General features: G+C 45.1%; 17 protein-coding genes across 17 annotated transcripts; 10 read left to right on the top strand and 7 right to left on the bottom strand.

The window, feature by feature from the left end:
• The first annotated feature begins 59 nt into the window (after positions 1–59).
• On the top strand, positions 60–1,748 carry IVY1 (Ivy1p). The gene has a single exon (XM_020215759.1). The coding sequence runs from the start codon at positions 258–260 to the stop codon at positions 1,710–1,712; it is 1,455 nt and encodes a 484-aa protein (XP_020068409.1). The 5' UTR covers positions 60–257; the 3' UTR covers positions 1,713–1,748.
• A 149-nt stretch (positions 1,749–1,897) lies between these two features.
• On the top strand, positions 1,898–2,259 carry CYBJADRAFT_131701 (L51/S25/CI-B8 domain-containing protein; the record flags this gene model as incomplete). The annotated part of the gene is made up of 2 exons (XM_020213012.1): positions 1,898–1,974; positions 2,067–2,259. 2 exons carry the CDS (start codon positions 1,898–1,900, stop codon positions 2,257–2,259), a joined length of 270 nt encoding a protein of 89 aa, XP_020068408.1.
• Positions 2,060–3,533, bottom strand: CYBJADRAFT_169415 (DODA-type extradiol aromatic ring-opening family dioxygenase). The gene has a single exon (XM_020215758.1). It carries the CDS (start codon positions 3,429–3,431, stop codon positions 2,340–2,342), a length of 1,092 nt encoding a protein of 363 aa, XP_020068407.1. The 5' UTR covers positions 3,432–3,533; the 3' UTR covers positions 2,060–2,339.
• Positions 3,534–3,817: 284 nt separating this feature from the next.
• Positions 3,818–5,780, top strand: SNF5 (Snf5p). Its single transcript, XM_020215757.1, has one exon. It carries the CDS (start codon positions 3,887–3,889, stop codon positions 5,756–5,758), a length of 1,872 nt encoding a protein of 623 aa, XP_020068406.1. The 5' UTR covers positions 3,818–3,886; the 3' UTR covers positions 5,759–5,780.
• Positions 5,781–6,088: 308 nt separating this feature from the next.
• BSD2 (Bsd2p) lies at positions 6,089–7,457 on the top strand. The gene is made up of 2 exons (XM_020215756.1): positions 6,089–6,199; positions 6,258–7,457. The coding sequence occupies exon 2, from the start codon at positions 6,345–6,347 to the stop codon at positions 7,410–7,412; it is 1,068 nt and encodes a 355-aa protein (XP_020068405.1). The 5' UTR covers positions 6,089–6,199; positions 6,258–6,344; the 3' UTR covers positions 7,413–7,457.
• Positions 7,458–7,632: 175 nt separating this feature from the next.
• On the top strand, positions 7,633–9,522 carry PAP1 (polynucleotide adenylyltransferase PAP1). The gene has a single exon (XM_020215755.1). It carries the CDS (start codon positions 7,695–7,697, stop codon positions 9,366–9,368), a length of 1,674 nt encoding a protein of 557 aa, XP_020068404.1. The 5' UTR covers positions 7,633–7,694; the 3' UTR covers positions 9,369–9,522.
• Positions 9,364–10,521, bottom strand: CTP1 (Ctp1p). Its single transcript, XM_020213444.1, has 2 exons — positions 10,387–10,521; positions 9,364–10,324 (listed from the first exon to the last, which is right to left on the bottom strand). The coding sequence occupies exons 1-2, from the start codon at positions 10,402–10,404 to the stop codon at positions 9,458–9,460; spliced, it is 885 nt and encodes a 294-aa protein (XP_020068403.1). The 5' UTR covers positions 10,405–10,521; the 3' UTR covers positions 9,364–9,457.
• A 158-nt stretch (positions 10,522–10,679) lies between these two features.
• On the top strand, positions 10,680–11,139 carry CYBJADRAFT_175103 (uncharacterized protein; the record flags this gene model as incomplete). The annotated part of the gene is made up of 2 exons (XM_020216657.1): positions 10,680–10,734; positions 10,790–11,139. The coding sequence occupies 2 exons, from the start codon at positions 10,680–10,682 to the stop codon at positions 11,137–11,139; spliced, it is 405 nt and encodes a 134-aa protein (XP_020068402.1).
• A 481-nt stretch (positions 11,140–11,620) lies between these two features.
• On the top strand, positions 11,621–12,646 carry IFA38 (ketoreductase; the record flags this gene model as incomplete). The annotated part of the gene is made up of 1 exon (XM_020216656.1): positions 11,621–12,646. The coding sequence occupies one exon, from the start codon at positions 11,621–11,623 to the stop codon at positions 12,644–12,646; it is 1,026 nt and encodes a 341-aa protein (XP_020068401.1).
• Positions 12,647–12,898: 252 nt separating this feature from the next.
• On the top strand, positions 12,899–13,849 carry CDC28 (cyclin-dependent serine/threonine-protein kinase CDC28; the record flags this gene model as incomplete). The annotated part of the gene is made up of 1 exon (XM_020213015.1): positions 12,899–13,849. The coding sequence occupies one exon, from the start codon at positions 12,899–12,901 to the stop codon at positions 13,847–13,849; it is 951 nt and encodes a 316-aa protein (XP_020068400.1).
• On the bottom strand, positions 13,524–15,263 carry TCD2 (tRNA threonylcarbamoyladenosine dehydratase). The gene has a single exon (XM_020215754.1). It carries the CDS (start codon positions 15,218–15,220, stop codon positions 13,922–13,924), a length of 1,299 nt encoding a protein of 432 aa, XP_020068399.1. The 5' UTR covers positions 15,221–15,263; the 3' UTR covers positions 13,524–13,921.
• GUF1 (GTPase GUF1) lies at positions 15,104–17,400 on the top strand. The gene has a single exon (XM_020215753.1). The coding sequence runs from the start codon at positions 15,383–15,385 to the stop codon at positions 17,294–17,296; it is 1,914 nt and encodes a 637-aa protein (XP_020068398.1). The 5' UTR covers positions 15,104–15,382; the 3' UTR covers positions 17,297–17,400.
• A 149-nt stretch (positions 17,401–17,549) lies between these two features.
• On the top strand, positions 17,550–18,716 carry SER1 (O-phospho-L-serine:2-oxoglutarate transaminase; the record flags this gene model as incomplete). Its single annotated transcript, XM_020213008.1, has 1 exon — positions 17,550–18,716. The coding sequence occupies one exon, from the start codon at positions 17,550–17,552 to the stop codon at positions 18,714–18,716; it is 1,167 nt and encodes a 388-aa protein (XP_020068397.1).
• A 43-nt stretch (positions 18,717–18,759) lies between these two features.
• MEC3 (Mec3p) lies at positions 18,760–19,685 on the bottom strand (the record flags this gene model as incomplete). Its single annotated transcript, XM_020216655.1, has 3 exons — positions 18,760–18,818; positions 18,844–19,590; positions 19,643–19,685. 3 exons carry the CDS (start codon positions 19,683–19,685, stop codon positions 18,760–18,762), a joined length of 849 nt encoding a protein of 282 aa, XP_020068396.1.
• Positions 19,686–19,735: 50 nt separating this feature from the next.
• On the bottom strand, positions 19,736–21,280 carry GCD7 (translation initiation factor eIF2B subunit beta). Its single transcript, XM_020215752.1, has 2 exons — positions 21,202–21,280; positions 19,736–21,139 (listed from the first exon to the last, which is right to left on the bottom strand). Exons 1-2 carry the CDS (start codon positions 21,249–21,251, stop codon positions 20,098–20,100), a joined length of 1,092 nt encoding a protein of 363 aa, XP_020068395.1. The 5' UTR covers positions 21,252–21,280; the 3' UTR covers positions 19,736–20,097.
• A 97-nt stretch (positions 21,281–21,377) lies between these two features.
• On the bottom strand, positions 21,378–22,208 carry CYBJADRAFT_191941 (uncharacterized protein; the record flags this gene model as incomplete). The annotated part of the gene is made up of 1 exon (XM_020217421.1): positions 21,378–22,208. One exon carries the CDS (start codon positions 22,206–22,208, stop codon positions 21,486–21,488), a length of 723 nt encoding a protein of 240 aa, XP_020068394.1. The 3' UTR covers positions 21,378–21,485.
• Positions 22,209–22,315: 107 nt separating this feature from the next.
• ARN1 (siderophore transporter) lies at positions 22,316–24,597 on the bottom strand. The gene has a single exon (XM_020215751.1). The coding sequence runs from the start codon at positions 24,231–24,233 to the stop codon at positions 22,368–22,370; it is 1,866 nt and encodes a 621-aa protein (XP_020068393.1). The 5' UTR covers positions 24,234–24,597; the 3' UTR covers positions 22,316–22,367.
• Between the last annotated feature and the right edge of the window lie 11 nt (positions 24,598–24,608).

Below are 24,608 nucleotides of genomic sequence, written 5' to 3'. Positions count from 1 at the left end.
CACAAACGAAAAACCTTTGGAGCGATTGCTAGGGATAAACACAACAGATCACAACAACACATAGATATACACACACCAAAGCTATTGGGTTATAACCTTGAGGAAGGAAGAGATTCAATTGCTGTTATTGTTGACACTACTGATTTGCTGTGTTCTCTTTTTTTGTTATTCTCTCCTCCCGTTTCCGGTCCATCGTCAATTCATCTGACCCATCTTAAGTGTACCAATACGTCTCATCCAATCTATACAACCTAATCATGAGTCACAACACAGAGGGTAGTTCAAAGTTATCTACCCCCGAGAGTATAGGACGCTTATCACAGGCATCTCCTACACGGTATTCCAAAGCTACACATTTATCCGAGTTCTATCCATACCTGAACAAGCCCGTCTTCAATAGCGACAATAACAATAATACCAACCATGTTGGGGCTGTCACAAGTACAGCCACCAGTGAAGGCTATTCATCTACACGCTCTAGAAAGCCATCGCTAAGCACGATGAACTCTTTTACGTCTTTTGCACCTTCAACATTGGATTTCAATAGGCTATTGACCAAGACAGATATAGTGCAAACTTCAGAGACGTTTAACGAAATCTTGGATTCCGCTAGAGAATATCGAAGAGCATTGCTGACATTAGCAGAAGCGGCAGAGAACTTCGGCTCAAGCTTAGAGAAAGGATCCAAGTGTAAAGGGTCAGGGACTGCTGCAGATGGACTGCTATCAGCAAGCGGTCTTTTCTTTCTTGTGGCGAACCATCAACAGATCTTAGCACATAGCGTTGAGGAATCGTTTGCACAGCCAATGGCACAGGAGATTGCACTTTTTAGAGAGAAAGCGAAAAATAATGATGAATTGTTCAGAGTTAACATTAGAGACAGTGTGAAGACTTTGAAACAGCAAGAACGGGAGAACGCCAAATTATCAAGGTCCAAGACCCGTAACCTTGTGGCATACAAGAACAAACTACTCCAATTGACATCACATATTGACGAGATTGATAAATTGAAGCATGACTATTACCAAAGCTCATTTGATCTGGTGCAAAGTACATCTATGGAGATTATGAAGAAACTAGGCTCTATCGTACGTGCACAAGTTGAAATATCCGAAGGGATAGCCAAGAAAGGATGGTCTGGTGGTGGACTAGACGATTTGATCGTACAATGTGCCGATCCTTTCACACCAGAGGAGGAGGATGACAATACCATTGAGGAAGAGGAAGAGGAGGACGAACAAGAACAGCCTAAATTAGAGGAACAAGCAGCGGAGACTACAACCTCCCTTCGACATCTAGAGATAGGCGATAAGATGATTGGAATAGATCGAGTTGGCTCAGTGGTGGAGCCGATATTGACTCATCAGCAATCCATCAGAACATTGAAATCTGCGGCAGACACTTCTTTATATTCTAGTACACCTCTAAAGTCTAAGCTGAAGGAGAAGATTCTTAATAAGACCGATAATGCAGCTGGTGATACCTCATTGGATGACAATTCATTTTCTCTGCCAGTTTTACATGGATCTTCAAGAGTTTTAAATGGTGATGAGGTGGGAAAAGACGAACCTGAAGAAGAGGCAGAGGCAGAAGCAAAAGCAGAAGCAGAGGCAGAATCAGAACCAGAACCAGAACATGAAACCAAATCAGAAGACTCACAAATGATAGCACCATCTTCACCTTTGAGGAACGTGTGGAACACAGAAGAATAACAAACGCTCTAATCCCATCTTTTTGTATCACTTCGATCACCTCTGTAGCATTGTAGGCGATGTGTGTTGATTGTGTGTCCCGGACCAAAACCCTTCCTCTCCGAAAGAAAAGGGAAATTTTGAAGTTCTCCGTTAAACCAACTGGAAGCGAATCGTAAAAAGAACGACAACAATAAATATACGCCATGTCAGCCATTGCAAAGACCGTCAAGGAGATCAGATTCCATTTGTCACAGGTGAATGAAGGCTCAAGCGCCTTGAGGTGAGTAATATATCTAAAGCGCTGTTATGCTTCATAGGATAGTGGAATGTTGATGAGAGTGGAAACTAACTCAACGCCCCTTTAAACAACAGATCCTTCTTGGTGAGTTCATATCCGGCTCTCAACAAGGCCAACCCAGAGCTTCCAATCTTGATCAGAGAATCACAACAGGCCAAGCCTTTGGTCTTTGTCAGATTTGAGAAGGGCGCTGAAGTTAAAAAAGACCTCGAGGGTTTGGACAAGGCCCAAATTGAAAGCGAGGTTAAGAAGCTCCTGAGCGTCTAATCACCCCTACTGGCTTATTTTCCCTGAGGTGACTTATTTATTCTCCATATACAACTATTTATTTATTATCAGAAGATATCTCATATTTTTTCTTTGTCATTTGACACGTAGTCTCCAAATTGGTAAACTCCCCATCCCAACGATAGCATTGCACTGTTGTAGATTTCCTTTGCAGGTTCATTTTCAGCTGCTCCGGATGCAACGACAATAGGCATGAAATGCTCTAAAGATGGATGTGCTTTGTACAAGAGCTGTTTGCTATCGCTCTTCAAGTCCTCCAATGATGCGAATCTGTCATCGCCGGATTTGGAAACCGCATCTGTTAACAGCTTGTTGAAAGGTGTTACATAGGGCATAGTTCTTCCCGTGCTAGCAGCCACTCCCAAGTCCCTCAGGTTATGAACAGACATACCAGAACAGATCACAACACCTCCCAGTTCCCTATACTTGGCCAAGGCATGGCCCAATTTTCTATGGACTTTGAAATCGTCGCTGTGTAACAGAGAAACTTGAACCAATGGGACATCGACATCCCAGTGTTCATCGCTGGCCTTGTTTGTAGAGAATGCCACCTTAAATGGCACCCAAACACCATGGTCAATACCCCTTGGTGTCAATTTGGCATCGAGGCCTTCTTCTTGTAAGGACTTCTTGATGTCCTTCGCAAGGGACACGCTTCCCCTGGAGTGGAACTGTTCCTTGTACATGTGCGATGGGAACCCATAGAAATCGTAGATGAGTTCATTCTCATCGTCACCACCAAGGGTATCCTTAGGAACGCCAATCTCAATTTGTCCTTGACCTTCCCAGTGTGCAGATACCACGATGATGAAGTTTGGCTTCAGCTGTTTCTTGATAAATTTGCCAACTTTGGAAACCGCTTTATAGGCACCGGCTTCACCAAATGGATCATCCGGGTACATGAACGTAGGCCCTCCATGGGAGAAGAAATAGACAGGGGTCTTTGGTTTATCCGAATTGAACAGATTCACAGATGAGCTTGTCATTGAGTCTGAGAGAATCGAGGATGTTGTTGAGTTCAGACTGTTGTTAATAGCAGAACGTCCTAATAGCGATGAGAGACCCGCAAGGACTTTATGGTGAAATGACTTTGATGCAAACAATGCGACGATGATAACAATGATGCTAACCAAAAAGGAACGAACCAACATGTGCAACCGAGGCAAGACAGTGATGATATCCCCTTTTATACCAATGAGATGGATGCAACACTATGGGAATTTATAACAATGGCGCGATGCATACTTCTCGAGATGGAAACACTGAGTGGTTGTAATCATATGTGTGTTGATTGGTAATAACCTGACTAATATGTCCCTCTTTGTCAGCCAGTCGTGTAGATACCAAAGCTGATGACATAATGATGTGGTGTCCAGGTGTTCAGGCGTGCGGATGAACAGAGCCTTCCGGCTTAGTTCCGACCAACCACAGCCCAGGTGTACCCTCGGGTTTCCTTTCAACGCTACTTTTTTTTGTTTGTTTGCCCGTTGTTGTGGTTCTCGGGCCTTCTGTGAGTTGTTTGTTTATCACATTTCAAAACGAGGGAAGGACGAGCAGGAAACAAATACAACGTGGGTTATTCAGCGTGGATTACAAGTCGAGTAAGATGAGCTTCAACAATGGTAACATCCCACCGAATGTGCAACAGCAGATTCACCTGCAAATGCTTCAACAGCAACAATTGCAACAGCAGCGTGATTTACAACATTTGACTCCACAACAGTTGCAAATGCTTCAACAACAACATCAACAACAAGCTCAACTAGCTGTTGGTGGGATTCCTTCTCAAATGGCTGGTATTGTACCTCCTCATTTGACTCCACAACAACAACAACAGCTGTTGACTAATCAGAGATTGGCGGCTCTGAAGCAACAACAACAACAACAACAGCCACCACTGTCACAACAACAAGTACAACAGCACCCACCTCCAATAGCTTTACAACATTTCCAACAACAGCAACTGGCTCAACAACTTCCTCAACACCAGCAGATGCCTCAACAGACGTTTGCCAATATGAAAGGCGCTGTGCCTGGTGTGGGAATGCCCATCAATGCTCAGCAGATTATAGCTAGTACTTTAGAACCATGGGAGAACTTACACTACTGGAGTGGGAAGTTGAAAAAGGAAGGGCTGCCACCTGATGGTGATGTGACTTTCTTTGAACAGTTGATAAACAGGGATTTGACCAACCGTGAGGTGCTAACCAAGGAGAGGTTGGAGACTGGTAATAAACCCTTGATTACGCGTCTCATGAAAGACTTGAAGTTCTACAACGATTTAAAGCTGGCTCGTATGAAGACAATTCACTATTCGAGCGCTAAGCAGTATACCAGAAGTATATGGGGAGAGGGTTATCAAGGGTATGGGAATGGCTTTACAGATGGCCCAACAATGGTTCTTTTACCAAGAAACAGAAAGAAGCATACTAGAATAGGAGATGTCTACATCAATAAGAAGGAGATGGACTTACAAGCTTTAAGACCTGATGAACTGATTCCGATTAGACTTGAATTTGATTCTGAAAAGGACAAATTCAGCTTGAGAGATACTTTTGTCTTGAATGCGAACGATAAGACTGTAACACTGGAACAAATTGTTGCCACCTTGATGGAAGATTACAGATTCACCAATCCACTTTTTGCTGATACAGTGTTAGTTTCGATCAAGGAGCAGATCAACGAGTACCATCGTCATTCCAGTCAGGGTAAATTTGGAGATGATCAAAGAATCATTGTCAAATTGGACATTGCGATTGGTAACAACCATTTGATCGATCAATTTGAATGGGATATTTCGAATCCCGAGAACAACCCTGAGGACTTCGCCACTGCTATGGTTGAGGAGTTGTCATTGACCCCGGAGTTCATCACGGCTATAGCACACTCCATTAGAGAACAGGCTCAGTTGTATACCAAATCCCTACACCTTGTTGGCTATGATTTCAAAGGCGGGTTCATTGAAGACGACGACATCAGAAACAGAATGGCGTCTGTTGTTACGCATTTGGACTATCTACGTCCAAGGTCAACTCTCACACAATTCACGCCGCAAGTCTTGGAGATCTCCAACGCTGAGTTGGAGAGAATCGACAAAGACCGGGAGCGTGATTCAAGACGTAAGAGAAGACAAGGACGTTCCGGACGCCGTGGTGGTCCTCAGCTACCAGACCTTTCCGACTTGCCAAAGACATTGAGAACGCCTGTGCCAACCACCGTGCTACCTGGTGGGCTGGACCTGGGCCCTGACACCTCTTCATACGTCGAGGTTATAGAGACGCAGAACAAGCCTGTCGATATCTCACAGAGACCAAACGTAATCAACAATGAAGCGCAGCCGCAAGAAGCCGAAGGCGTGGTTGATCCTACAAACGCCACAGCTAACACACCTAAGGCCGAGCCTACAACGCTAAAGAAGAAAAGAGTCGTCTTCAACCATCAACCGGGCATGAAGTGTATAGTCTCCATAAAGCTTTGATGTTGAAAGAGATGAGGTTGATTACAAAGCGCTTAGTCATGCGCTGTAGAACATTTTTAGGCTTAGACTTTTACGAACAACCGTGAGCGGATCGGAATTTGCCTAACAAACCGGTTAACCCCTAAAGCAAACCACAGAGGCAAAATAAGGCTGTGCTATGTGGTTTTTGTGGTTTTTTATTCTTTGTGTTTGTTTACCGCGCGCGTTGCTCGCGCGATAAACGAATCTGCCGATGGGGAAGAGGGCGCTGGCTTTGTTTTTGGTGTGGGTTTCCCCCCTAAAACAGAGACGGAAGCCCGCAGTGGCAGGGTATTTTTTTTTTGGAGGGGGGAGATGGTGGCATTTTTTCTCAGGCTTTTTGGCTTGAATGATTTCCCATTTTGGTGGATAGCGTAGTGAAGACGAGGAAGAAGAAGAGGAGAAGAGAAGATACGATGGTTTCTTATAAGAGAGTGAGTTTCTTGTCTAATCGCCTGGCTTCAATAACATACGCTAACACGTTTTTTGTTCTACGCAGATTGAGGATTCGAATGATGATGTAAATGTGCTCTTTGAAGCTCCATCGGCCTCTGTTCCCTTGCAAGACATGAGCGCAAGCAGTAACCCTCTCGGGTCCCCGAACACGAATCTTCTATCGTCGTTCCAGCAGAGCTTGCACGACGATGCGAATGGCGTTTCCAAGAACTCATCAGATGATCGTCTTGACGATGGCGAGTCCGTTGAAGGTGTCACGAGAAGTATGCAGGAGACGATGTTCAACGCCGAATCATCATCGACAACGAACAACAGGAATGGCGATCAGCCAGGAACGAGTGGTACGCAGGGGAATGGTAGCGGGAATGCGGAGCAGCTGTCGAGTGGCAAAATACTAAGCATGAGCACGGTTTGCAACGGGTTCAACATCCTTGACAGGGTGTTCAAGAGGAAGGGCGCCTCTTCAACTCTTTTGAGCTCACATTCTTCGAACATGCACTCTGTTGGTGGTGGGTCTGAGAACGATGGTGTATTCAACAACATGAGCGCAAAGCCTGATGCCAACCCACAGTTGGATTCGGATAAACCCCCAACATATGACGAAGCAGCAGCAGATGCCACACCGCCGTACTGGGAAAACTCGATACTCTCACCTGGTTTTGAAGATGAAGTGTTTGTAGACGGGCTACCAGTGGGGAACATTGTGAACTTCCTATGGAACCTGATGGTTTCCTCAACGTTCCAGTTTGTCGGGTTCCTGTTGACATATGTCTTGCATACATCACACGCTGCTAAACAAGGCTCAAGAGCAGGACTAGGGATAACGTTTATGACTTACTCCTATACAATGTTCCCATCTCTAAAGAAACTGAATCTCGGGAATGAAGATCTGGAGAGTGAACGAATCGAAATATCTTCGCCAACGAATTTTGACGAACAGTCGTACGACCTGAGTGGCACTGTGGACCACTTCGACTCGTCGCTAAGCTCAGGAGCTGATATGAGTATCGAGAGCACACAATCTACAAAGGCTGTTGTATTTAGTTGTTTCATAGCTGCATTGGGGGTTTACATCTTTGTCAAGGCATTCATCGACTATCATCGTGCACGGAAGATGGAGGAGGTGATACTGGCACCACCGTCGAATCTACCTCCGAGCTCACCTGATGAGATTGTATAGATATTTATGGATGTTGATATGATTTGGTTTTATATACAAGCTGACCGTGTAGTGTGTGCACTGCTCCGTCTCTACGTCCGGAGTAGCGTTTGTTAGTGCTGAGATTTACGTCGGCTGTCCAGCGGTAGCGTTCTGAAATTTACGCAGTCTTGGTGGGTGGATCTTTGCTGTTTCGGGATTTTTTTTTTCTGTTCAATTTTCCAGCAGATTGTGAAGGGAACAGAGCATCAACAACGAGGCTTCCAGTGGAAACAGCGTGTTAATTGTGGGAATACTAAAGCTATGAGTGTTACCAAGACGTATGGTATGACCCCTCCGATCTCTGTGGAGGGGCCAACGCCAACAGAGAACGTGCTGAACGATGAATTGGTGAAAGAGTTGAAGAAACAAGGGTCTTTCGAAAGCGAGGAGGCGACGAAGAGAAGAGTTGAGGTGTTACAGATCTTTCAACAGCTGGTCCAACAGTTTGTGTATAAAGTCTCAAGGAACAAGAACATGAGTGAAGGCATGGCAAAGGATGCCGGTGGTAAGATTTTCACGTTTGGTTCTTATAGATTGGGTGTTTACGGGCCAGGCTCGGATATCGACACATTGGTTGTTGTGCCAAAGCATGTCACCAGAGAAGACTTCTTTACAGTCTTTGACGAATTGCTCAGACAGAGACCAGAACTCGAAGAGATTGCGCCTGTTCCTGATGCGTTTGTCCCCATCATCAAGATCAAGTTCTCGGGAATATCGATTGATCTTATCTGTGCTAAGCTGGATATACCACAGGTGCCTTTAGATCTATCATTGGCAGACAAGAACTTGTTGCGTAATTTGGACGAAAAGGACCTGAGGGCTTTGAACGGAACCAGAGTTACTGACGAGATATTACAGTTGGTTCCGAAGCCAGTGGTGTTTAAGCTGAGTTTAAGGGCAATCAAGCTGTGGGCTCAGAGACGTGCGATCTATGCCAACGTGTTTGGATTCCCAGGTGGTGTTGCATGGGCAATGTTGGTGGCTCGTATATGTCAACTATACCCTAATGCTGTGTCGGCAGTGATTGTGGCTAAATTCTTCCATATCTATACCCAATGGTCGTGGCCACAGCCTGTTCTCTTGAAGCCTATTGAAGATGGCCCATTACAGGTGAGAATTTGGAATCCTAGGGTTTATGCCCAAGATCGTCAGCACAGAATGCCGGTGATTACACCAGCTTATCCATCGATGTGTGCTACGCATAATATTAGTGCTTCTACGCAGAAGATAATAATGGCTGAATTACAAAGAGGTTCAGCGTTGATGCAAGACATCGTCGCACATAAGAAGCCATGGTCAGATCTCTTTGTTAAGCACGATTTCTTCTACAAGTACAAGTTCTATTTGACCATAATTGCATCAACTAGAGGTGATGATGAACAGCACTTAAAATGGAGTGGGTTAGTGGAATCGAAATTGAGACTGTTGGTTCAGAAACTGGAGACCTTCCCAGGGATTAATACCGCACATCCTTACGTGAAGGAGTTTGAGAAGACATATGAATACGATACTAAAGAGCAGGCCAAATCAATTGAATCCAAATTCGGGAACTATTCAACCGAATCGGAGCTGCAAAAGTATAAGGAAGTTGTTAAAGATGAAGATGCGAAGAAAGACGAAGGAACAGATGACACGGAGAAGAAGCATTTACACCTGACGGCTTTATACATTGGACTGGATATCACTGTTAATAACGATGCGAAGAAGTTTGATATCCATGTTCCATGTAACGATTTCTTTACTCTATGCCGTTCTTTCACAGAGTATAGCGATCCATCGGTCTACTCCATCAGCATAAAACATGTCAAGTTGTACGACCTACCAAGCTTTGTCTATGACGAAGGGGAGGCAAGACCCGTGAAGACTAAGAAACGCAAGAATATAAAAGGTGAGCAAGCAGTGAAAAGACCTAAAGCAGAAGCTACAAAATCATGAAGGGAATCATCCTGTATATAATCTTGGCAATCTATCCATATACAGAGGAGATCGGTGTGTTTTAAAATGGTTAATCTAGTACTCAGAACTCAGTTTAGAATCACCAACACCTTTTCGTAGATTGTAAAGACGATACCACCACTGAGGATCAATCTACCCAATCTTGGCGTAGCACCTTTCCAGAAGGTCTTGAGACCTTCTTCTTTGAAGATCTTTGCGAAGCAGTTAACCGTTGAAGAGTACTTCTCTGCTGCACCAATGGCCTGCATTCTTGTCTTAACTGTATCGATTGGCATTGTGGTATAGACAGTCACAATGCCGGAGAAGGCACCAACGAGAAATGTCATTGCAGAACTGAGAGGTTGATCTGGTGGAGTATTCGATGCCTGTTGAATGGAAGATTTGATCTTGTTGTAACAACCCAGACGGACGGCCTGGTTCGAAGCTTGACGTAACGAGACTGGGACAACACCTGCGTACAGGCCCTTGAGACCCAGGTCCTTAACACAGCGGATAGAGCCAGTGACGAAATTACCCTGATAACGAGGTTTGGCGCTTTGTTTATCGTCAATCAACGCTGTCTTGATAGCTTCGAATGGCGTGACGGCAACCACGGATTCCAACAGGCCGGCACCAAGACCTGCCACGACACCCCTTGGGCCCGAGAGCTTACCCTCCTTGTCGGCAAGGAGCTTCTTTATGGAGTCGAACCCTAAGAATCTGACTGATGCCTTCACCGTGTTACCAACGACAAAGGCTGGACAGCCGGTATAGATCGTAGAGACACCTTGGGCCCGTGCAGTGTTGTAGATGAGCACCAGTGGGTTTCTGGACGCTGTTGAGCTCTTATCGATGAGTTGTAGACGAGTCTTTGACCATTCGAACGGATACGTGATCACACCTTCCACTGCACCGGCTACACCACCGGCGATGAAGGACTTCACGGGATCAATCTTCTACACAAGTTGTCGCTCGTGGTTAGTCCGTGTGTTGTTGAAGCAAACAGAGTATCACTTACCTTCTTATCAGAACTCATAGCGCTTGAGAATACTGGGAATACTACGAGACAGAGAGGAGGGAAGAAGGCTTTACCGCTCTCTTTAACTGAACAAAGGTGAGCTTCGAAAGCGGTATCAGCGTCAAATAGGCCCGATGGCCGAAACCGGCGTTCCGATGGCCTTTTTTATCAAACGGGTTCGCGAAGGTTGATGTTTGTTTACATTTCGAGGAACACAACTTCAAAATGAGCTTGTCTCAAGAGGGAAGGGGGAGCATCAGTTGTTTGAAGGAAGCGTGGCTCGAATAGCTCAGATGTTGTACACACAGGAGCAGAAGGATAGGCTGATATACCGTTTTAAGATGCAGTGTGAGTGTGGCAGTTGGAGTCGAGTTATATGGTGTGATACTGACTCAGCAAACAGGTTCGAAGAGAAGAGAGGCGCTCGTGAAAGACCAACAGAGGATGTGCACGATCTTTGAGGCGAAGGTTCAGAGACGGTTAGCAGCAGTGCCGAAGAAGTTTTCCCACTTGAAGATCAAGGACGTGTTGGCTGTGGAAAGGGATCACAAGATTAAGATTTACGAATTGCTCAGTGATGTTAGTGGCCTGTACCGTTCTAGCACGACGAACAGCCAGAATAGCGTGTCAGACGCACTGTTGAGAGAGGAAGTTGCAAAGATGAAGCAGAAGCAGGACGAAGGTCTTCGATTGTTACAGAAGAGGAAAGAGAGCATGCTGCAGGGACGTGTAACTAAGCCAAAGCATAAGTGATGTGTGGAAACCTCATCAAGTCCAAGTACATAGGCGTGTGTCGTCTAACATGGTACACGTACTATCTCTACTCCGCTAAACAAGGAACGCTGGTTTATCTGTCAACATACTGTGGGTAGAGCAGTTGGTGTAGATATATTGTGCTCAACCCGGGTCTTAGCTACTGTTGCTTATGTTACAGCTACGCCATGGTCTTGGCCCATGTCTACAGATCATACTCATCCGGTCGCACAACAACTCATTATATCCCTCTTAATACAAATCAATCCCCATTTTAAAGCAAGCAAAGAGCAACCACCATATAATCCCTCTATTGCAAATGGTAAACAGTTGGTAACCGGGGTGATAAAGAGCAAACTGCTTTGTGTGGAATTCGCGCGAAATTTTTACTACGGCGAGCCCGATGGGAGTTTTGGGCCTTGTCCCTAACTTTCCTCTTAAGCCATTTCATAAAGGACGAAGAGCAACGAATAAAGAGACGATGTCATTTGCTGTTGATTTCAGTGCCCTTGCTGGCCAATCGTGCATTGTCAATGCGTTGTTGTACGTTGCATTGGCAATTGGAGTGTGTAAATTGACCACTTTGACGCTGAGTTATGCCTCTTTGCTGTTGGACGTATTTGTCCTCCCACCTGTTGATTTCAAGACTTATGGTGCTAAAACCGGTAAATGGGCTGTAATCACGGGTGCTTCTGATGGTATTGGTAAGGAGTATGCATTGCAATTGGCCAAGAGAGGAATGAATGTTGTGTTGATCTCAAGAACGCAATCCAAGTTGGACGCACTTGCCGAGGAGATTGAACTCAAGTACAAAGTTGGGACAAAGACATTGGCCATTGACTTTGCTGCTGACAAGGCTTCGAACTACGAATCGATCGCAGAACTGTTACAGAGCTTGCCAGTCACTGTGCTGATCAACAACGTTGGCCAGTCCCACAGCATCCCTGTTCCATTCGTGGAGACATCCGATGAAGAGCTGAGAAACATCATCACCATTAACAACACTGCAACTCTGAAAACCACGCAGATCGTCATCCCATTGATCCAGTCCACTTTGAAGCAGAACAAGGGAACACGTGGGTTGATTTTGACCATGGGCTCTTTCGGTGGGCTGTTGCCAACTCCCTTGCTTGCAACCTATTCTGGTTCCAAGGCCTTCCTCCAATCGTGGAGCTCTGCTCTTGCTGGTGAGTTAGCTAGCGACAACATTGACGTTGAGCTAGTGATTTCCTACCTCGTCACCAGCGCAATGTCAAAGATCAGACGTACCTCGGCCACCATCCCAAACCCAAAGGCCTTTGTCGCCTCCGTGTTGAAGACAGTGGGGCGCCGTTGCGGTGCACAGGAGCGCTACGCTACATCCACCCCGTTCTGGTCCCATGCCATAATGCACTGGGCCATTGAAAACACCGTGGGCGTCTATTCAAAGCTCGCAAACACTTTGAACTTGAACATGCATCTGAGCATCAGAAAAAGAGCATTGAAGAAATTGGCAAAGGGTAAATAGGCTCCAATATTTATACATTGCAATGCAACGGTGTAGTTCATAGATCAACAATCTGGGTAGTAAACACCTGGCATTTCCCAAAACGGAAATTCACAGAAAGCGACACGAAAATCACAAAAACGGTCAGAAAATGAGGAAATCAAAACAAAAACACAACAACGTTTTTTCTTCCCTCGTTTGGATCTAAACAGCTTGTTCAAGAAAGCAGTGAAGCAGAAGGGCGCTAAAGCAAATCTGCAGAGCGGTACAGAAATGGTTGATTTATCCAACTACCAGCGGTTAGAGAAAGTGGGTGAGGGCACGTATGGAGTTGTTTATAAGGCGCTTGACACGAGACACAACAACCGAGTTGTTGCATTGAAGAAGATCCGTCTTGAGAGCGAAGACGAGGGAGTGCCATCGACTGCTATCCGCGAGATCTCGTTATTGAAAGAGCTCAGGGACGAGAACACGGTCAGGCTATACGATATTATCCACTCGGATTCGCACAAGTTGTACTTGGTGTTTGAGTTCTTGGACTTGGATTTGAAGAAGTACATGGAGTCCATACCGCAAGGCGTTGGCCTAGGTGCCGATATGATCAAGAAGTTCTTGATGCAGCTGGTGAAGGGCACAGCCTATTGCCACGGCCATCGTATTCTCCATAGAGACTTGAAGCCTCAGAACTTGTTGATCGACAAGGAAGGTAATTTGAAGTTGGCCGATTTTGGTCTAGCGAGAGGGTTTGGTGTTCCCTTGAGATCCTATACCCATGAAGTTGTGACACTCTGGTACAGAGCCCCAGAGATCTTGCTAGGTGGCAAGCAATACTCGACAGGTGTCGATATCTGGTCTATAGGCTGCATATTTGCAGAGATGGTTAACCGTAAGCCGCTATTTGCAGGTGATTCCGAGATTGACCAGATCTTTAGAATCTTTAGAATCCTAGGTACACCGACCGAGGAGGTTTGGCCAGACGTTACATATCTACCGGATTTCAAACCAACCTTCCCTAAATGGTCAAAGAAGAACTTACAAGATACCGTGCCAACGTTGGACCCTGCGGGTGTTGATCTATTGGAGCAGATGTTGGTTTACGACCCAGCTGGTCGTATAAGTGCTAAACGTGCTCTATTACATGAATATTTCCAAGAAGATCCTTCCCAAACGCAACAGTATCGTCAACAGGCTACAGTACCACTTGGTGCATCAATCTATACTTAGTGATTGTTTTGATGTCCTGATTTTATACCCTGTTTATCTTCATCAAAGATAGATACCTCCCTTCAAAGAAACTCATCTGAATTGTTCGTAGTACTCTTCCTCTTTGAATCTTTTTTCTACGAGTTCAAGAACCTCTTTGGAGTATACCTGGTCCAGTGGTTGACGTCCAATAAGAACCTTCTCCTCGTGGATCTTTTGTTCCTCTTTTGTCATGATAACAACGTTTGTCAAACTGATTGGCTTTGATGGATCCCATCTTGAGAGAGTCAACTTTGTCGAGAACCCAGAGATTGGTGATTTACCTCTGAACACCTCCTCACAGATATATGGCACCTCTCTTAGTGAGATTGGCACACGTTGATCAGGTTCACCGATACGTGTCTGTTGGCCAGCAAGCGTTTGGAATATACCATCGTAGATCTTGATTCTATTCTTACCTTCGATTGGTTCAATTGGATAGCCAGATTCAGATGTAAGGATATATGTGACGATAGTCAACCCGAACATTGCTGGCATTGTCCCCAAGACTGGAAGTATTCTAACTCTGAAATCCCTCAAAGCAGACAGTTCATCAACTTTACCCTTTGCAAACTCTTCCTCCGGTAATGGCAAAAGCTGTGCCTTTCTAGGATCCGGCTTTTCAGCACTGAACACCACTGGAACGCCTGTTGTGATATCCAGCTTCTTGAGACGGCGACGTACAGACTTGGCCAATGGATCCTCTTCAGATTTAGAGATGTCACTGATGTTTATTCTTGTTGGATCACTCTTACAAGCAGCACCCATGGACGACACAATAGGCATTTGTCTCTTATGGGCATATGCGATCAAGTCAACCTTGGTATCGATGTTGTCGATACAGTCAACGACGTAGACGTTCTCACCAGACAGGAGTGAGTCGGCCTGTGGCAGGTGCCACAGCTGGTTGATGGCCTCGATTTCACACCACGGCGCAATCTTCAACAGGTGTTTCTTCAAGCATTCAACTTTCGGGATACCAACGTCCTCCAGCGTGGCCACAGCGTGTCTGTTCAAGGAGCTCAGCGACACTTGGTCAAAGTCAATGATTCTTAGTTTCGAAACACCAGAGCGTACAAGCATGGTACACACCCAGGAGCCGACACCACCGCATCCAACAACAACAACGTTCAGGTTGCGAACCTTCGCCATACCTTCTTCTCCGAGGAAGGCATAGTTTCTGGCCAATTGTTCTCTGATGAGCTCTTCATCGTACGCATCACTGGAGATCTTCTTCTTGGAGATCTTCTTCGCTGGTTCTTTTGAGCTCTGGTACAAATGATACCCTTCTACAAGAGTTGCTGTGACAAGAGCAGACAGTGCTGCTACTGTGAGAATCTTCGTACTGGACATCTCTTCACAGTGGTTGTGGTCACTTTCTCCGACTCCAAAGTGGTGAGCTTAGGAGAAAAAAAAAAATTTTGTATTATATGTCCCGGGGACATTGGCGATGAGCTGCAGATTTTTTGTCCACTTTGCCAATGGCCTCCTCGGACATGTCCAATTGAGACATAAATGGTTTTGATGGAGAGAGGCCACGGTGTAATGAGACAGCTACGGCTTCTACGATGGACTGTCCTTGTGAAACAAGTGAGGCATTCATCGTCCAAGTCGATCCAGGAGAGGATAGCGGAGATCCCGATTGAACGGTACAGGAACTTCTCCATTGTGGCACACGTCGACCATGGGAAGTCAACGTTGAGTGATAGGCTGCTGGAGCTCACTGGTGTAGTTAAGCCTGGGCAGAAGCAGGTGCTGGATAAGCTCGATGTGGAGCGAGAGAGAGGTATTACCGTCAAGGCACAGACGTGCTCGATGTTCTACAAATACAAAGGCTTGGACTACCTGTTACACCTCGTTGACACTCCAGGCCATGTTGATTTCAGAGCCGAGGTGTCGAGAAGCTATGCCTCCTGTGGTGGAGCACTGCTGCTGGTGGACGCATCGCAAGGTGTGCAGGCTCAGACTGTGGCCAACTTCTACCTGGCTTATAGTATGGGATTGAAGTTGATACCGGTTATCAACAAGATTGACCTTCAGCAGGCTGATATCCCTTCTGCAATACAACAGGTTGAGACTACGTTTGAATTGCCGGAAGAGGATATCATACAGGTGAGTGCAAAGACAGGATTGAACGTGGAAAAGCTGCTTCCAGCGATAATTGAAAGAATACCTCCTCCTACTGGTAAGCTCTCAAGCCCATTTAGAGCACTCCTGGTTGACTCATGGTACGATTCGTATTTGGGTGTTGTTCTTCTGGTCCATGTTGTTGATGGAACTGTGAAGAAGGGCCAAAGAGTGTTTTCACCTCACACCGAGCGTAAATACGAGGTTAAAGAAGTCGGTATCATGTATCCAGAGAGGGTGAGCATTGATACGTTAAAGGCCGGACAAGTTGGTTATATTGTTTGTGGAATGAAGCAGACATCGGAAGCGATGATTGGTGATACCTTCATGAACGTCTCTCAGCCTGTGGAGCCATTGCCAGGGTTCGAAGAGCCCAAGCCCATGGTGTTTGTCGGTGCCTTCCCTGCGGACGACACTGATTTCAAAGATTTGGACGACAAGATGAACCAACTGGTCTTAAATGACCGTTCTGTAACATTACAGAGAGAGACCTCGAATGCGCTGGGTCAAGGATGGAGACTAGGGTTCTTAGGCTCATTACACGCCTCTGTATTCAAAGAGAGACTGGAAAAAGAGTATGGTGCTTCCCTTATCCTGACGAATCCAACTGTTCCATATAAGATCATATACTCTAACGGTGAAGAGAAGACCATTACAAACCCAGACGACTTCCCAGACGGCACAACAAAGAGACAGGCGGTGAGTAGGTTCCAGGAGCCTTATGTCCAGGCCATAATGACGTTCCCACAGGAGTATCTCGGCACAGTTATCCAGCTGTGTGATAACAATAGGGGCATTCAAAAGGAGATCAACTATCTAACTACTGGACAGTGTCTTTTGAACTACGAGATCCCATTGAGTCATCTCGTGGACGACTTCTTCGGTAAGCTGAAGTCTGCGACACGTGGCTATGCATCGCTGGACTACGAAGATGCCGGCTACAAGGACTCAAAGATTTGTAAGCTGGAACTACTCGTCAATGGCAAAGGTGTTGATGCACTGGCCCAGGTGATGCATCAATCTTTGGTCCAATCCACGGGTAAAGAGTGGGTTGAAAAGTTCAAAGAGCACGTTAAGAACCAGCTCTTCGAAGTCATCATACAGGCTCGGGCCAATAACAAGATCGTTGCAAGATCAACCATCAAGGCTAAGCGGAAAGATGTGCTACACAAGATGCACGCAAGCGATATCACCAGAAGAAAGAAGCTTCTGGTCAAACAGAAAGAGGGAAAGAAGAGAATGAAGGCCATTGGAAACGTGTCAGTGAACCAGGAGGCATATCAATCGTTCTTGAGACGTTGAGTGCGCACAGGGAGCGGTGGAGAGTTGTAAATAGTTCTGTATATAAAGCTGAATATGAGACGAAGGAGTATATGGCACTGTCATCACCATAGCGACCACCACAGGGTTTGACTCCGGGCGATGTTATTGGTGTCCGGGTGTTATTAACCACTAAATTTTACAGCGTTGCCCCGATGACTCTTCTTCACGATATTACCATCTTGGTGAGCCATCTGATACCACCTTCGAATAGAATAACAACTCTTGGGACACAATGGCTAGCCTCGATAGAGAAGATCCAAACTACTTTGGTGCCGGTCCAGCTATGTTGCCAACCTCTGTGTTGCAACAAGCAGCTTTGGACCTGATCAACTACGACAACTTGGGACTCGGTGTTGGTGAGATTTCTCATCGCTCAGCACCAGCAATTGAAGTTGTTGACGAAACCAAGCAGCTTTTCAAGAAGCTGCTGGAGATCCCTGACACTCACGAAGTTTTCTTCCTCCAAGGAGGTGGTACCACTGGTTTTTCTTCTATTCCTCCAAACTTGGTTGCCTCTTTTGTTAAGAAGCACGGTAAGCCAGGTAAGTGTGCGTATGCCATCACAGGTTCCTGGAGTAAGAAGTCGTATGAAGAGGCAGTGAGATTGGGATTCTACTGTGAGGTCTTGACTGACTCCAAGAAGGCCTATGGTAAGTTCGGGGACATTGAGCCTTTCGAACAATGGAAGAAGCCTACACCAGGCGAGACTGCGTATGTTTATTACTGTGATAACGAGACAGTCAACGGTGTTGAATTCCCATTCATTCCAGAGTACGAAGGAATCGAGGTTGTTGCGGACTTGTCCTCAAATATCTTGTCCCGTAAGATGGATATTTCCAAATTTGGATTGATCATGGCTGGTGCTCAGAAGAACGTTGGTCTCGCTGGTATCACCATCTACATCATCAAGAAGGCTCTTCTTGAGCAAGCCACTGATGATGAGCTCAAGGCATTGGGGGTTCCATTGGCCCCAATTGCTACTCATTATCCAACCGTGGTCAAAAACAACAGTGCCTACAACACTATTCCAATCTTTACTGTTCACATCTTGAAGTTGGTGTTACAGAATTTGATTGCCAAGGGTGGTCTTGAAGCTCAGGAACAACTGAACAAGAGAAAGGCCTCCAAGTTGTACGCTGCATTGGACCAGTATCCAAAGCTGTACAAACAGCCTGTTTCTAAAGGAGTCAGAAGTGATATGAACGTTGTTTTCACCATTGAAGGTGAAGGCTTAGAAGCTGAGTTCTTGAAATTGGCCAAGGAGAAGAAGCTCGATGGACTAAAGGGACACCGTTCCGTTGGTGGTATGCGTGCATCGTTGTACAACGCTGTCACTGAACACTCTGTGGATTTACTCGTTGACTTTGTCAATGAGTTCGGTAAGGCTCACAGCAATTGATTAGTATTATGCAACTATGTATCTAACCTGTTGATGAAATATATTATCTGACACGTTTCTTCTTCATCCAAGTATCCGTGTAACACCAATGCCTCTTCTGTGCTGATCAGTAGAAATGTGTTCTTACAGAAATCGCATAGCCTTGCTCCCAACTTCCAATCCTTCATCTTGACCTGAATCTCGTATTTCGACTCTCCAGCTTCTTCTTCATCATCCATTTGTGATGCTGATGTGTGTTCTTCCGTGTCCAATTCTCTAACTTCCAGCTCCTGGTTCCAGCTGATTGTCAAATCCATGGAGTTTTCCACATTGATGTTCAGAGACAACTGTCCAGCGCTGGTTCCAATGACGTTCAGCTTATCAGAGTACTTATACCTCTCTATTCTCTTGAACAGGAGCCCGATGTCTCTGGGAAGTTTCATCATAACGTCGATATTGTCCAAGTGTGGTTCGACAATCTTTGCATCCCTCTCCTTCTTCAACATCGTCACAGGGATACTATACGTATGTTCCACTGGCGTCGTACTCATCAACGATATGGTATTGATGAAGAAGACGTTCAACAGAAGGTTCAACTTTGAGGCCCGTGTTGTGCTACCTCCACCTGTCGCCTCTTTCCTGTGAAGTCTGATGGTGATCTTATCGGCATTACTTTTCTCATACTGCCTCAACACAAGAAGTAGATGCTCAATGTTGAGCTCAATAGTTATTGTGTTATCCCTGAGTGACTCAACCTCGTAGATATCGAATATTTCAGCAGCGAGAGTACACCATACGGTGGTTTCGTTGAACTCTGACGATATAACGTTGAGACCCTGTGGCGTAAACCTCAATATGGCATGCTTTCTAAGCGAGACAATGGGTACAATTGAGTCTTCGAAAGCGTGTTAGGAAGCTATCTGCCAATGTAATCAAGCAGTACTCACTCTTCAATCTATCAACAGACGTTGTTCTGACCTTGAGCTTCATTGAGGTTTGCTCTTACCGTTATGGCTTCATCCTACAATGGTGCGAAGTTTCAACCACTTTCTACGCTGCATTCATCTCCAAAACGGACATACAAATGTATATATTGCGATGTGCTGTCTATCCCAGTAATTGCAACACCACCATGGGCTATAAGAGCCTGAACAAAGGTCGATGGCACCGCACTCAAAGAAGGGATAGCTTTAGTAAAATTTAAAGTCGATTTAGCCCATTGAAGACGTCTCTAGAAGAGACATTCATCATCCAGCTCAAGATTGGAATATGGAGAAGAGACTCCAACCGAGCGAGGCACAGGGCAAGCTGTGTGATGTATATGTATATAAATGGATTGATATTACAAGAGAATCCATGGGTTCTCCTGTTAAAAGAAAAGGAGTAATGTTGTATTAGTTGATCACTCAAGGTCAACATCTTCTGTCTTGTAGTTATCCAGCACAATTCTATAGATAAAACTTGGTGCGAAACCTCCAATGTTTGTGATGTAAATGTCAATGTGCTCAGGTGGGATGTAGTCAAACAATGGGTTTGTTATATGAGCGTGCTGTACCAAGTTGCTATCCGAAAACTTGACAACTTTACCAGAGTTTCCAACTTCGATGAGGTTTTCCACATCAAATGGATACGTTGGACTCAGCTTGTACAAACCAGCAACTGAGAACACCGGTGTCTTGTGCTCCTTAGCACATTCACACACAGCAGCAACGCCAGCACTTGACACTGTTCCACCGTTGGCGAAGACAGAACGTGCACCGACTATGACTTTACCAACACGGGACATCACCGCAAATACGTGTGAATCTGGGATAATGATGGTTTCAATCTTGGCATCAGCCAATTCCTTAGCAAACTGCTGGGCCTCTTTAGTTCTATTGGGGAAGCATTCCGTAACCAATACACTAAATTTTCTCTTCTGTCTAGCCTTCAACAAGAACTTCAGCACCGTTTGAGAGTCTGGAGTCGGCGTCAGTAGAACTTCATTGTCATGGATCAGATCTACAGACATGGCTTCGATACCTTCGTCTATGCTGCTGATCTCATCTATCAGGTCCTTGATCCCCTGGATCGTGGTGGACCTTAGATCATGTGATTTGGCCTGCACCCTTGAGTTTGACTGTTGCATAGGCTGGCTCGCAACTTGCTCATCTTTCTTCTCATCTGTTGATAGCAGACTGAACATTGAGGAGATCATCGTCTGGCCGGCATCATTATCACCTGTCTCCACCTCATCCCTGATCTGTGCCAATACACGTCTAACAACGTTACCACACGAGAACTCTCTAGGCTGTGCATTTTCAAGACGCTTACCCAATTGCCGTATCTGGCTGATCAATTGGTCTGGGTGGTTCCAGCGGGCAGCAGAGACAACTCTCATCAACAGTTGACATGTCTCAAGGGCAACCCTGTAAGACCCGCTAAATTGACGACGTTTGAGATTCCTTCAATTCGCAATTGATGGTTAGAACAGCACATGAAAAGGACTAAGCTTGAAGGCACTCACTCAACAAAGGTATCAACCTGTACTGACACATCTTTGCTTTGGGATGACATCGTCTCTAAGACTCGTTTAAAACTGTTGCCGATGCAGTTGGGAGGTTTCCAATGTGAAAAGTTTTCTCGGTTTTTGGATAAATTTTGTATGTGTGCGTATGGGAGAAACGTGTTACGGCCACTATTACGAGCGATGAGACCCTCTGAGGGCTCTCAATGTTGGAATAAATATATACAAACAAGTTGTTATACAGTCGTTGTATTCAGTTGTTGAAGTAGTTGTCATACCAGTATTCAATCTCTAAAGAAGCTGTTGAGTTTTTTCGTTTTATTTGTTTCAGTCTGCTGGTGCTTCTTCTCATCTTCGCTATCGCTAGAGCTTCCATCATCGGTGCTAACATCATCTTCAGAGCCACTGTCAGTAAGGTCTATCGCGCCACTAATGTCATCCAATTGCTTATCCAGATCGTCTAAGAACTCCGTATCGTCAAACTTGACGTTCTTGGTGAGGTCTGTGTCGAGTATCTTCTGTAGGCTCTCCTTCTTGTCCATCAGCTTCCTCCTCTCCACCTCATCCATCATCTCAAGTTGCTTCTCCAACTGGTGGATTCTCTTCACTGTCCTTACCTTACGCCCGTCCAATGTGTTATATAATGCCTTTTCATCCCCATTCTTGCTCTTTTTCTTCTTTCTCTTCTTACTGATTCCATGGCCCTGTTTCAACATGTGGCCAAATCCTCCCTTCCCTCCACACAGAGGCACTCGAAGCATAACATTCACAAAATAAGGTGCATGTGTAATTCCTCTGCACAGCTGTCTCACCGTAGTGTAATCCCTGATGTTTAGTCCTCCACGGGTAGTTATCACCACACTCTTCGCCACGGATTCTGGCAGCTTGCTCAAGATATCATCACGCACACAGTCAACTGTCGTATCAAGTGTAAAGTTGATTCTCAGGTCTTCCAGACCAGTCAGCGTCTGTACGAACACAGTACAGATATGTTCGTTAGATGTCATTTGGACGCTATCCGATCGTATCATCAATGAATAATAGTTTTGGTACTAATTTTGGTGATAGAGAGTCTCGCGTTAGAAGAATTCTACGCCTGTTCGCTACACCCGGACACACATACACAAACTATTCTGAACATTATATACATACAATTAATCTCACAACTATTTCTCCAGAGGTTTCTCTAGTGAGGAATCCTGGTGGTGGTGGTTATCTCTCTTGAAGATGCCTCTAAAGAAGTTTGCAATTGGATCATGGTCGTTAGTAACGACCATTTCGCCTTCTTTAAGCTGTTCATCCTGAGCAACTTTATCTGGCAGAACTGGGTCTCTCAAGAACAGGGCAAAGACGACAAGCAAAGAACAGAAACACAAGGCCACAATAGTCTCCAATCTTTGGATGTACCTGTACGATTGAACAACAGCCTCTCTTTCTGGTGTGCCCCATGTATAAGTCTTGATAAAGGTAAATGGACTTGAATATGCAGCTTGTGCCAACGTAGCATTACCCAACAGACTTTCAAGTTTTGAAGGAAGAAGTTGGGTCCAAATTGCACCTGAGACAGAGTTACCAACAGCTGATCCAATACTGTTCATAGTAGATGCCAAAGCAGCAACTATGGCCAAATTCTTATGGGACGTGGCAGCCTGGAGAGCCACAATCAAAGGTAAGCTGAAAAACACTGTTCCAAGACCCCATATACAGAATGCTGCAATGATACCGTCCCTGGAGTACTCACCACCTCTGTAGTTGTAGAAAAGACCACAGGCAACCATCCAAATGGCAAATCCCAAAATGAGGAATCCCTTCAGTTTCCTCACGTATGCAACAACAACAGCAAATATGGGAGCACCAATGTTGGATACAAAGGCATGAAGAATGACAATTCTTGTTGCAGACTTAACTGTTTGGTTAATGGCAACAACGAGAACAGTATAGGCATAATCAAATACCATATAGAAGACAAAGTTGATCAGGAACGACAAGACCAATGCAGACCAAATACCACGATCTCTGAGTAGTTTGAAAGGAGCTAGTGGATATCTTGCCAGTTTGGCCTCATACAAGATGAACACTGGGAGTAACACCCATCCCAGCACTAGGGGACCAATGATCTTACCCGATTTCCATTCGTCTGCAACACCACCTGCTAAAGTCAGTGGAACAAGAATACAACCCAACGTGACAGTTAACAACAGGAGACCAATAGCATCCAGTCTCCAGAACGCTTCCATCGAAGTCTTGACAATCCCATTTTTCTGGTAATATGACTTTCTCTTGGAAAGCTGTTCCCACTCTGGCGTCTTTGAAGCTAACCACTTCATGTGTAAGATGCAACACACAAATGGCAAGGCACTTAATGGCATGATGAAAGCCCACATTCCGATACCCCATGACCAGTTTGTCAATGGCCCAATTTTTGACGTTATGTCACCAGCTATCCACGTTATGATTATAACGGTGGTACGTGGTGTGCATTCGTAGAGTAATCTCCATCTTAGAGTTGACAAGTCAGCTAAGATGATAGACATCATCAAGGTTATACCCATGAACCCGAGATTGTAGAATACTGCACCTGCACAGTATCTTTGAATGTCATAGGCCTGTGATTGTATGACGGTACCGGCAATATAGAAGACCATCCCAGTGATGAACAACGACAAACGGCCAAACATGTCAGATAATCTAGCGTAGAATATCTGCGATGCCGCAGTGATGACTGCGTTAATAACACCAATCGTTGAAATTAACGAATGGTTTCCATAAGACGACGAAGCGTAGGCAGTGTAAACACTACGGATACGACCATCCAAGTTATAACCAAACCCAAATACAAATGAAGAGAAGAGCAAAATCGATGTGAGGTAGATTGAACCTGCGTACTGGGCCGCTTGAAGCTCGGCCTTTTTTAAAACAATGCTTTGGTTATCGGCATAGTCGTTTTTCTCTTCATCTTGGGCTGAGTCGCTCTCATTGGTTGTGGTGAGTTTACTCTCCACTAGTGGATCAAGTTTAACTGTCGTATCCATGTCTGGTGCTGAACTGGTCCCATTCTCTCAACAGTGGTTCAAGATTTGATGGATTACACAACGTTTATATAACAACGTTCATGCAAAAAAAAGGGTGTGAAAGGAATATGAAGACGATGGAAAGATCCTCTAGATTGACATTATATGCCGAACATCTTATTATTCGCATGGAAGGTTTGACCAATCATTGATCATAAAATTCCAAGACCTCATCAAAATCTGATAGATTTCCATGCGATCCACCACACCGCAGAAGCCAAGAGTCTTTCTACTCCATAATTAGCAGATATGGAGGCTTGTTTAAGTTCAGTTATATGTACACCCGATTCCAGGTTGAATTAAATGACCATATAAACGGCTTCAATATGTTATAAC

The sequence above is a fragment of the Cyberlindnera jadinii genome (assembly GCF_001661405.1).
Source record: "Cyberlindnera jadinii NRRL Y-1542 unplaced genomic scaffold CYBJAscaffold_17, whole genome shotgun sequence".
In the NCBI taxonomy this organism is placed as follows: domain Eukaryota; kingdom Fungi; phylum Ascomycota; class Saccharomycetes; order Phaffomycetales; family Wickerhamomycetaceae; genus Williopsis; species Williopsis jadinii.
Note: the sequence above shows the minus strand (reverse complement) of the source record. Positions and strands in the feature narration are given on the sequence as shown.